Raw genomic sequence first — 12,091 nt, 5'->3', positions numbered from 1 at the left:
AGGAGGACATCATTCCCTATTCGTACGTCATTGAAATGGACCTAGCCCCGTACCAATATCCACTTTTTCCTAATTTTCTATGTTGTCGAAATCACATCCTGAACATTATTTTATAATAAAATGAAACATTATTTTAGCCACACTTGCTTATTTGTGTCTGAATGGCTTTCAGATCAGCATCGAGGAGAAGAACCCCAACAGCTTCCTGTCTGCTGGGGAGATCCCCCTGCCCAAGCTCTACATCATCATGTCTATGTTCTTCTTTTTCCTCGGCACACTGTGGTTGCACGTTCTCCGCACTCAGCGGTGAGTTACCCAGGAGGAGGGGGGGGGGGTGTATTGCGGCACAGGAGATGTCAGCACTGTTTTGATCATGGCTGTGCCTTCCTTAACCTCTCTGGGATATGTCAAGCGTCCCACATGGCCAACATCCAGTGAAAATGCAGAGCGCCAAATTCAAATAAATTACTATAAAAATTTAACTTTCATGAAATCACACATGCAATAGACCAAATTAAAGCTACACTTGTTGTGAATCCAGCCAACGTGTCAGATTTCAAAAAGGCTTTACGACGAAAGCACACCAAACGATAATGTTAGGTCAGTACATAGTCACAGAAAAACACAGCCATTTTTCCAGCCAAAGAGAGGAGTCACAAAAAGCAGAAAGAGATAAAATTAATCACTAACCTTTGATCTTCATCAGATGACACTCATGTTACACAATACATGTATGTTTTGTTCGATAAAGTTCATATTTATATCCAAAATCTCCGTTTACATTGGCGCGTTACATTCAGTAATGTTTTGCTTCCAAAACATCCAGTGATTTTGCAGAGAGCCACATCAATTTACAGAAATGCTCATCATAAATGTTGATGAAAATACAAGTGTTATGCATGGAACTTTAGATAAACTTCTCCTTAATGCAACCGCTGTGTCAGATTTCAAAGAAGCTTTACCAAAAAAGCACACCATGCAATAATCTGAGTACAGCGCTCAGAGCCAGAGCCCAAACAAGCCATACAGATATCCGCCATGTTGTGGAGTCAACAAAGTCAGAAAGAGCATTATAAATATTCACTTACCTTTGATGATCTTAATCAGAATGCACTCGCAGGAATCCCAGTTCCACAATAAATGTTTGATTTGTTCGATAAAGTCCATAATTTATGTCCAACTACCTCCTTTTTGTTCGCGCGTTTAGTAAACAACCCAAACTGACGACGCGCGGGCAGGTCCAGGCGAAATTTCAGACGAAAAGTCATATTACAGTTCGTAGAAACATGTCAAACTAAGTATAGAATCAATCTTTAGGATGTTTTTATCATAAATCTTCAATAATGTTCCAACCGGAGAATTCCTTCGTCTGTAGAATTGCAATGGAACGCAAGCTACCTCTCACGTGAACAGCTCGTAGCACTCTGCCAGACCTCTGACTCATTCAGCTCCCATTCCCCCCTTCACAGTAGAAGCATCAAACAAGATTCTAAAGACTGTTGACATCTAGTGCAAGCCTTAGGAAGTGCAATATGACCCCATTTCCACAATCTTGGATAGGCAAAGAGTTGAAAAACTACAAACCTCAGATTTCCCACTTCCTGGTTAGATTTCTTCTCAGGTTTTTGCCTGCCATATGAGTTCTGTTATACTCACAGATATCATTCAAACAGTTTTAGAAACTTCAGAGTGTTTTCTATCCAAATCTACTAATTATATGCATATTCTAGCTTTTAGGACTGAGTAGCAGGCAGTTTACTCTGGGCACCTTTTTATCCAAGCTACTCAATACTGCCCCCCAGTCCCAAAGAAGTTAAGACTTGAAGAATAATTCATGACTATTCTATTTGTCCTGATTCAGAGGGGTTGGAAGACACATTTTGGTTGAATGCATTCAGTTGTGCAACTGACTAGGTATCTCATTTTCTTCACTAATCTGATCAGTCAGCATGCCACAGTGTGCTACCCTTTGTCTCATGTCATGACCTTTTACCTCAGAGTGCTCTGACTGCTCTATGAGCTCCTGAGCAAATGCTGTGGAAATACACTAACTGTAAGTTGGTCTAGAAAAGATCATCTGCTAAATTACTAAAATGTAAATGAATAGCAGTGGTCTTGCCTCAGTCACACCTGCATTGTTTTACATTGACCAGTAGAGGTCACCAGATAGCCAAACATTTACCTCCATACCAACGTAATATCATCATACTCTTCAAAATGTTTTAAGGATAACTATTTCCCTTGTTGAGATTAATTATTAATGTAATGGCATAAACCTAACCAATGTTAATTCCCTCTTTTCTCTCTCTCTTTACCCCGTCTCTTGTTCTTTCTCTGGCAGTGCTGATGTCTATAAAATCCACTGGCTCATGACTGCTCTCCCCTTCACCAAGTCTCTATCACTCATCTTCCACGCGGTGAGCACACAGACTACAATCCAAGCCTTGCTGTATTTAACTGCAAAAAAAGGGGGTGCTTCCAAGTTTTGAAGTAAAAATGAAATCAAATAGAATATAGTTTAGTTTGTCCAGCTTGAGTCATTAACTGATGTCTGAGACCTTTGTCTTCCAGATTGACTACTACTACATCTCTAACCAGGGTTTCCCCATAGAAGGATGGGCTGTGGTCTACTACATCACTCACCTGTAAGTCTCACCAGTAAAATGGCCTCCTCTGTGTCTCCGCTTCACCTGCACTGAAACTTATCAATGTCGTTTTGTCACTTGGTATGAGCGTGCAGTGCTTGTGTTTCTTCCTGCAGACTGAAGGGGGCACTCTTATTCATCACCATTGCTCTGATAGGGACCGGCTGGGCTTTTGTCAAGCACATCCTCTCAGATAAGGACAAGAAGATCTTCATGATTGTCATTCCACTACAGGTACAATACCATCCATCTAGAACCATCTAACTGTTGAGGCAAGATTACCATTGTACTTGATAACGTCTACAATGACAAGGTAGGCTGATCCTAGATTTGTGCTTAAAGGCATGACTACCATGATGATGGGTCATATTTATATAGTGACAAGGGATAGGCTGATCTTAAATCTTTACCCAAAAAGCATCCTAGTGGGGACTGCAGTGGCACTGATGGGAGCACATGACCTTTGACCCCTCCAGGTGCTGGCCAACGTGGCGTACATCATCTTAGAGTCTACAGAGGAGGGCACCACGGAGTACGGCCTGTGGAAAGAGGTGCTCTTCCTGGTGGACCTGCTGTGCTGCGGCGCCATCCTCTTCCCCGTGGTCTGGTGAGTTCTGAGGTTCTCTATGGGCAGTGTTTCCCCTAGGTTTTGTTTTTTTAGGTGCCCCGCCACAAAGTACCTAGAGACCAGCTGACATCTTTGAAAGAGCGATTATTTTAGATAATGTCTGCTCTCCTCCAGTTTTCCACTTGGTATGACATTTCTCCTTTTCTCACTTGTCCACAGGTCCATCAGACATTTACAAGAGGCCTCATCAACAGATGGGAAAGGTATGCTTCCTTTTCGCTTAAGAAAACGTTCATTTTTGTGAGCCAGTGCTTCTCTGCAGTTGGCCACCTTACTGCGACAGCATATTCAATAACAAGGGCAAGCATGGAGTTAAAATCTTTCATGTAATGGGACATTTCCACTTAAAATCAACTCCATGTCCATGGTCCTACTCCCAACCACAAAGTTTAAAACTGTGGTCTGGAATAGTTTTTCACCCCAGCTATTTTCCTGTTACAACCCAAGTAACCCCTCATAAAAGTTTAAACAATTCTAAAGTCTTTTGAGAAAAAGAACAAAGTATTTTGGAGTGAAATGGTGGTCTGTGAATATTTTAAGGGCAAATCCTGATCTAGGTCATGGGCAGTGTTATTTTTGACTTTCTCCTAAAAGCTTAGTTTTATAGTGAGTGTTTTGCTCTGCTGTAGCTGGATGCTCTCTGACTGACTAACTTATTCATTGCCCTTCACTGTTTGTACTTCACCCTGCATTCCTCATCATAGTCAGTCATAGTTCAGCTTTATTTGAACCATTCATTCATTTCTCCCACACATTCAGACATTGAGGAAAGTTGGGACCCAAGGTGTTGTCGTTGGGGTGGTTCATTTTGAGGTTTATAAGAGCTTTGATTGGTTAAATCTCTGATTGGCTTATGATGGTCAGGAGCTGTGGATGAGCTGTGGATGTGAATGAGAGAGCCTTTAACTATTTCCATGCCAGGGTTTACATGCTTGTAGTTGCACAGTTCCACACTCTTTTGTTGGTAAACCAATGTCTCGGTAGCTCGCGTGGCTCAGTTGGTAGAGCATGGCGCTTGCAATGCCAGGGTTGTGGGTTTGATTTCCACAGGGGACCAGTACGAACATATGCCGCTGCCAAGTCATATTGCCAAGGAACTTGCTATAGCTCATACAAATGTGAAGGCTCCAGGTTTATTTATTTAATTCAAAAGAAAGATGGATGTGTCAGATGGATGAGTCAGGAGAGAACCAATAGAAGCTTTTTTTATGACGAAGTTAACTGTAGTTTCCTGACTACGTCACCCATCGCCTTGCCTGTAGCATGCTGTGCTACCCATAATGCTCTACAACATATTCGGTTTTCTCAGTAAAGATATGCTGAAGCTAACATAAAGGTGTCCCGTCCCCTTGCCAATACACTGCCAAATAGGGTCCTTTTTTTAGCTTTTTGTTCTGTGAGCGTAGTCAGTCGACAGCAATAAGGCCTCTCAAAGCATAGCAGGATACCCTATGGCAGGGGTAGGCAACTCTGTTCCTGGAGTGCCACAGTTACTGCAGGATTTTGTTCCAACTAGGCACCACACCTGGCCAACTGAGCTAATTGATCATTTCAGTGATTGCCTAAATTCAACACACCTAGTCTTCTAGGTTGGTTAAATCAGAAACATTAAGTAACAGGGTTGCCGACCCCTGCCATATGTTCTCACTGCTGACCCCTAAGCGCTTGTCTTTAGAAAACGACACCAGGATCTAATGCCATTGCCTTGGTGTGCGAATTGGTTTTCTTTTCTTCCCAAAACGCTTTTTCTTTGTCCAAAAAGTATTACTAAATGGCCTGTTCCTGCTCACCAACATTTCCTCCATATGTGATATATAATATGGTCTAGTGCCTTTCAAACTCAAAGCCAGTTCCATTGCATTTTTTTATCGATCCCCTCTAATCAGGGACTGCTTTAGACCTGGGATACCAGGTGTGTGCAATTATACTGAACATAAAACGCAACATATAACAATTTTACTGAGTTACAGTTCATATAAGGAAATCAGTCAATTGAAATAATTTCATTGGGCCCTAATCTATGGATTTCACATGACTGACTGGGCCTGGCTCCCCAATCGGAAGGAGTTTTTCCTCACAAAAAGGCTTTATTACAGACAGAAATGTCTGGGTGTCCGGGTGCCTGGTTTCAGATGATCCTGCAGGTGAAGAAGCCGCATGTGGAGGTCCTGGGCTGGCGTGGTTACATATGGTCTGCGTTTGTGAGGCCGGTTGGACGTACTGACATTTCTGTTAAACGGCGTTGGAGGTGGCTTATGGTAGAGAAATTAACATTACATTCTCTGTCAACAGCTCTGGTGGACATTCCTGCAGTCAGCATGCAAATTGCACACTCCCTCAGAACTTGAGACATCTGTGGCATTGTGTGACAAAACTGCACATTTTAGTGACCTATTGTCCCTGATTAAATCATGCTGTTTAATTAGCTTATGATATGCCAGACCTGTCAGTTGGGTGGATTATCTTGGCAAAGGATAAATGCTCACTGACAGAGATTTGAGAGCAATACGTTTTTTGTGCATATGGAAAATTTCGGGAATATCTTATTTCAGCTCATGAAACATGGGACCAACACTTTACATGTTTGCGTTTTTATAATTTTGTTCAGTTTAATTATCGGGTAGAACAGAAAACCATCACTCCGGAACACTGGCCTATTGTGCTCCCCTTCTCCTTGTTCCATGCAGAAGTTTTTCTATTGAAGTGTTGAGCCACCGCATTAATTCCCGTTCTACTCATGATTAGACCAGGCGAGGAAAGGGGAAAGCACAGCTACCAGGTCTGTTTCATTACTGAAATGTCAGGCCATTTCACATGCATTCAGGTTGGGCTCATCTCATCAGGGCACTGTAACAGACATCTTTTTTTTTTTATAGCACTTGTCAATGAGCTGGCTCTCATGACATTCCTATCATGAATGGGAGCTCATAGAAGGTTCTGTCTGTTGTGTGAATAGGGTCAAATGTCTCATTTTGGACAGACTCCATTCCACAGTTTTTAATTGAACAATAAGCAGTATGATATAGGACAGACCTCACCAAATCCACAGCTGTTACAATCCCCAAGAGATTTGTTTGTGCCATTTTGACTGTAAAGAGGGAGTTCATATCATATATTCTTGGTGTTAGTGTTATAATTCCTAGTTGTTTAACAGATCAAATAGAAATGGGTTGCTGTCTAACCAAAACTACATAGCGTACAATTCAACACGAGAAAAAGTCGATTTTCAGTCAACATTCATGAAGATTTAGGAATCGTGCCTTCAAGTTATTTTTTCTCTCTGAGTGACCTCTTGTAAAATGTAATTGATTGACCAGTTCCAATTCCACGTGGTTGCTCCTTAAAGTCAATGAACAGCCCATAGAGATAATGGAGTAACTATTCCAAATGAACGATCCACTGTTTGGTTCCATGCAGCTAATTGAGTTTTGTTTCCTCCTCAGTGCACCTGTATCAACTCCCTTAACGCTTCGTTTCTTAGTGTCAAAATTGTGTGTGCACGCGCGCACGTTTGTGTACAGTATGTGTGGTACATATGATTTATTCATCAGAGCAGACGTTATCACACAGAGCCACATGAATGTCTGTATGTCTACCTCGTCTGCTAGAAAGCGCAGGAGTCTTTTTTTATAAATGTTTTAGGGTTGAATAACCTAGTGTAGCTTCAGAAGTCTGTCTCTATGGGTAGGTAACCACCATAGGCTGAGTAGATTATGGCACAAAGCGTTAAAATTCCTCGATTCCACAGTAGGTTGTTACGACACTTCCATAATTGCTCACCTGGTTTCAAAGTGGCCTGTTTTATCCTAACTAGGCCACAGTAAGATCCACACTTGATGCTTACTGTCCCCTTTTTGAAGTCCCACTTCTGTGGAGGAAGTTGTACAGTGTGAGAATGATAAATGACTGTACAAGTCGCCCTCCATTTCTTTCCCCTCGGGTCACATTTCTGTTGGAAGGGGTTCAGATTGCATCAAGGCACTTTTCAGCGTTATTACATCCAACACAGCCTTCTCTGATGGGCCTTTTTAGCCTTCTACGGATTTATATCGGGCCAAACATCTGGGATCACTTGCTTTTTGAATCATCATGCAAAACTCCTCAAATTAGAACTACCCCTAACCTTTACCCGTCTGATTCATTCAATGTTCTTTTTTAGAGGTGTTTTAATAAAGTGTCATATACTCTACTTATAGAAAACCTTTTTCTTCATCTCCTAACTGCTCTAAAATGTGTCTCAAATGAGCCATGTTTATTTTTGGAGGGAGCTGACAGATGTGTGTTACTAAAAAGCTCTCACAGGTCTTTGCTATCTTACTAATGAATGTCATTTTTTTGCAGCTGCCATCAACCTTGCCCAGTTGAAGCTCTTCAGGCACTACTATGTGATGGTAAGGTTCCTCTTTTCATGCTCTTCAGACACTCTCTCTCCTCACACACAGCTCCATCAATACACACTGCAGGTGTGACGATAGGCCACACACACACACTTGCTTGCACACACCAATGCATACACACAGCCACATGCACGCCTTTTTAAATGGAAACAAACCAAGCATTGTGTCTACGTCTGTCTGTACGGAACTCCCTAAAAACACTCCACTTCAACACAAGTGTCTTTTCGTAGCAGGTTTGGAGAGCATTTTCGCTATAATCCCGCTACGTTAATTATCCTGACCTGCTAGGAAAAGTGGTAGCTGTATTGAAGTGGCGTGTTTTTAGGGAGTCTGTACAGTATATGTGTGCACGTGTCTTACTTCATCTTTCATTCATTCCACTTCGGTGGAGTAATTACATCTCCCTCTTTGTATTAATTGAATCGTGAATAGCCACGTATGAAACCCCTCCATAAAGATATTACAGCTGTTGAGGTGTCTCGCTCTCTGACATTCTGTTTTTTATTTCTTTATCTGTCTTGTTGGTGTTTAAAATGTTCATCTCTTATTGTAATGTCCACTCTGCAGACCAAATGGGTTGCGCTTTAGTTTTCTCGCTTTCTCCCCCTTCTCTCTCTGTAGTATCGGCGTTCATATTGTCAGCCAATGCCAATCTTCCTGATTATGCCTTGTAAATGTGTTTTTCTTTCTGTTTCCCCATTTGCCTGTCTCTCTCGCTCTCTAAAAAGTGTGACTGAAAAGAAGGATGCTCCGGTTTCTTGTTTATATCTGTGTTCAGAAAATTGTTTAGCATTTATCTAATGTCTGTATTTCTCTCTCTCCTTCAGATTGTATGCTATATTTATTTCACCCGTATAATCGCAATTCTCATCAAGTTCATTGTTCCCTTTCAGTGGAAGTGGCTGTACCAGGTGGGTGTCCACCTATGTTTTGTTTAACGGTAAAATAATACTATATATATACACAGTAGTCCAAGTTAAAGTATTTAACAGTATGTAAAACCAGTTTTGATTGAAAGAAAGCATTTTTGATCCATTTTGAAAGGCTTTTATTTTTTTTACAATGTACTGACACAATTTTTCTTTCTACCCATGTCTCTTTCTTGATCTCTCTCCTTGTCTTCAGCTATTGGATGAGCTGGCCACGCTGGCATTCTTCTTCCTGACGGGCCATAAGTTCCGCCCGGCCTCTTACAACCCCTACCTGCTGCTCTCTGTGGAGGACGATGTGGAGATGGAGGAAGTGTGAGTCTGACTAGCACCAAATCATTATCAAGCACAAATCAGCATCTTGGAACGTATAGTCAGAAGTTATAGTCAAAGCTCAGACAAAATGTGACCGACAGCCTCGATTCGGTCTTATGTAGCAAACTTTGAAATTGTGTTTTTTTACATTGGATAAAAGTAGGGACTCTAGAAAATGGTATATCATACACTGCAGTTGAGGAAGAAATGGAAATAAAATTCTGCTTTGAAAGTTGATAAACTTATAACCCCCACTTTTGAGAAAATGGGCCTTGAATGGGACATCTACTGGAAAGCTCTTTGTTTTATCCCCACCCATCTCTTTAAGGATTCACATGAGGCCATGTGCTAAACGTGGAGTATGGTAGTGTACAACCAAAGATTTCAAGATTAAAGGCTGGTTTATATTTATTCTATCGACATGTCTGTATACAGGGGTCGCAGTGACATCATGAATTTAGTATATGTCAATCTACCAAACCAGGCAACTAAAAGCTACTTTCTAAACAATGTTGTTGTTTTTTTTAGCTTGTTAGGTGTAAAGGGCAGAGTGAAATGGTTACTTGCATAGTGGAGTCATTTGTTTAGATAGCTAAACAGTGAACTTTAATCCCAACACATAATGTTACTGCATTAATCTACAGGTAGCTAAAGCTAACCAACTAGCTTGGGTCAATGGTTAGGTAGCTAGCTAACTAGCAATGCAAATGGATCTGAGATGCAAATAACATTACTACACAGATCATACACGTAACGTTAGCTAGCGAGCCAGCCAGCTAACATTGGCTAGCCAGCTAACTGTACACTTTAACTTGCAATGGAGACGACTTTCTGACAAAATTAGAAACGTATAATATCTGAAAATGTATCTAGCTAGATTCTTACCCATATACAGTGGGGAGAACAAGTATTTGATACACTGCCGATTTTGCAGGTTTTCCTACTTACAAAGCATGTAGAGGTCTGTAATTTTTATCATAGGTACACTTCAACTGTGAGAGACGGAATCTAAAACAAAAATCCAGAAAATCACATTGTATGATTTTTAAGTAATTAATTTGCATTTTATTGCATGACATAAGTATTTGATACATCAGAAAAGCAGAACTTAATATTTGGTACAGAAACCTTTGTTTGCAATTACAGAGATCATACGTTTCCTGTAGTTCTTGACTAGGTTTGCACACACTGCAGCAGGGATTTTGGCCCACTCCTCCCTACAGATCTTCTCCAGATCCTTCAGGTTTCGGGGCTGTCGCTGGGCAATACGGACTTTCAGCTCCCTCCAAAGATTTTCTATTGGGTTCAGGTCTGGAGACTGGCTAGGCCACTCCAGGACCTTGAGATGCTTCTTACGGAGCCACTCCTTAGTTGCCATGGCTGTGTGCTTCGTGTCGTTGTCATGCTGGAAGACCCAGCCACGACCCATCTTCAATGCTCTTACTGAGGGAAGGAGGTTGTTGGCCAAGATCTCGCGATACATGGCCCCATCCATCCTCCCCTCAATACGATGCAGTCGTCCTGTCCCCTTTGCAGAAAAGCATCCCCAAAGAATGATGTTTCCACCTCCATGCTTCACGGTTGGGATGGTATTCTTGGGGTTGTACTCATCCTTCTTCTTCCTCCAAACACGGCGAGTGGAGTTAGACCAAAAAGCTCTATTTTTGTCTCATCAGACCACATGACCTTCTCCCATTCCTCCTCTGGATCATCCAGATGGTCATTGGCAAACTTCAGACGGGCCTGGACATGCACTGGCTTAAGCAGGGGGACCTTGCGTGCGCTGCAGGATTTTAATCCATGACGGCGTAGTGTGTTACTAATGGTTTTCTTTGAGACTGTGGTCCCAGCTCTCTTCAGGTCATTGACCAGGTCCTGCCGTGTAGTTCTGGGCTGATCCCTCACATTCCTCATGATCATTGATGCCCCACGAGGTGAGATCTTGCATGGAGCCCCAGACCGAGGGTGATTGACCGTCATCTTGAACTTCTTCCATTTTCTAATAATTGTGCCAACAGTTGTTGCCTTCTCACCAAGCTGCTTGGCTATTGTCCTGTAGCCCATCCCAGCCTTGTACAGGTCTACAATTTTATCCCTGATGTCCTTACACAGCTCTCTGGTCTTGGCCATTGTGGAGAGGTTGGAATCTGTTTGATTGAGTGTGTGGACAGGTGTCTTTTATACAGGTAACGAGTTCAAACAGGTGCAGTTAATACAGGTAATGAGTGGAGAACAGGAGGGCTTCTTAAAGAAAAACTAACAGGTCTGTGAGAGCCGGAATTCTTACTGGTTGGTAGGTGATCAAATACTTATGTCATGCAATAAAATGCAAATTAATTATTTAAAAATCATACAATGTTATTTTCTGGATTTTTGTTTTAGATTCCGTCTCTCACAGTTGAAGTGTACCTATGATAAAAATGACAGACCTCTACATGCTTTGTAAGTAGGAAAACCTGCAAAATCGGCAGTGTATCAAATACTTGTTCTCCCCACTGTACATGGATGAATGCTTATTCCTCTCTGTCACGCATGCCATGGTTGCCCTTAGTTTGAAAATGTAATCCAGACAGGTATTTTATACAACAGTCTTCTGTGTTCTCTTTTCGACTCCCTCCGCATTTGCAATCAAACGCCTGGATTTTCTCCATCTCGTTAGGTATCATACTCTGCTTCCACCGGGCATTCCAATGATTTCAAAACTTGGTTCTCCAGAAAGTGGAGAGCCTTAGCAACACTTGTGCAGTTCTTCATGATATCTTTCAAAAAAGCTGCTTTAGAAGGGATTACCTACACATACTGAGAAGCTCCTGTTATAGACAGAAGCATGCTACATGGCAGACCAAATCGAACTAATCTCTCATGTCCAGCCCATCCATTATCTCAGCCAATCATGGCTAGTGGGAAGGTCCTTTCTTTTTCTGTGGCTAAACCAACTAGGCTTATAATTTAACAATTTTATTAGTATTTACAGATGGCATACAAGTTTGTTTTTAAGGCACATGTAAGTTTCCATGTTCCAAAAAACGCATATTGATCAAATAAATAACTTTCAAATGCCTCAACCTGTGAAGTAGTGACTCGCGACATATGCCTGGTTTCCTGAAACGAGTCACACATGGCTATGGCTTTTGTCTCGAATTCGTCACTACAGGTCCAGGAGTATTGTATGCTTTT

General features: G+C 41.7%; 1 protein-coding gene across 1 annotated transcript in view; it reads left to right on the top strand.

The window, feature by feature from the left end:
- Positions 1-12,091, top strand: part of gpr107 (G protein-coupled receptor 107) — a 31,039-nt gene that overhangs the window by 6,648 nt on the left and 12,300 nt on the right. The window contains exons 9-17 of the mRNA XM_071351858.1: positions 173-306; positions 2,342-2,417; positions 2,572-2,645; positions 2,762-2,879; positions 3,122-3,252; positions 3,433-3,476; positions 7,615-7,664; positions 8,498-8,581; positions 8,796-8,914. Coding sequence (XP_071207959.1) covers positions 173-306; positions 2,342-2,417; positions 2,572-2,645; positions 2,762-2,879; positions 3,122-3,252; positions 3,433-3,476; positions 7,615-7,664; positions 8,498-8,581; positions 8,796-8,914 — 830 coding nt within the window. The remainder of the gene's footprint in view (positions 1-172; positions 307-2,341; positions 2,418-2,571; positions 2,646-2,761; positions 2,880-3,121; positions 3,253-3,432; positions 3,477-7,614; positions 7,665-8,497; positions 8,582-8,795; positions 8,915-12,091) is intronic.

This window comes from Salvelinus alpinus, chromosome 18 (genome assembly GCF_045679555.1).
Source record: "Salvelinus alpinus chromosome 18, SLU_Salpinus.1, whole genome shotgun sequence".
NCBI classification, from domain to species: domain Eukaryota; kingdom Metazoa; phylum Chordata; class Actinopteri; order Salmoniformes; family Salmonidae; genus Salvelinus; species Salvelinus alpinus.
This window is presented reverse-complemented; position numbering and strand designations above follow the sequence as displayed.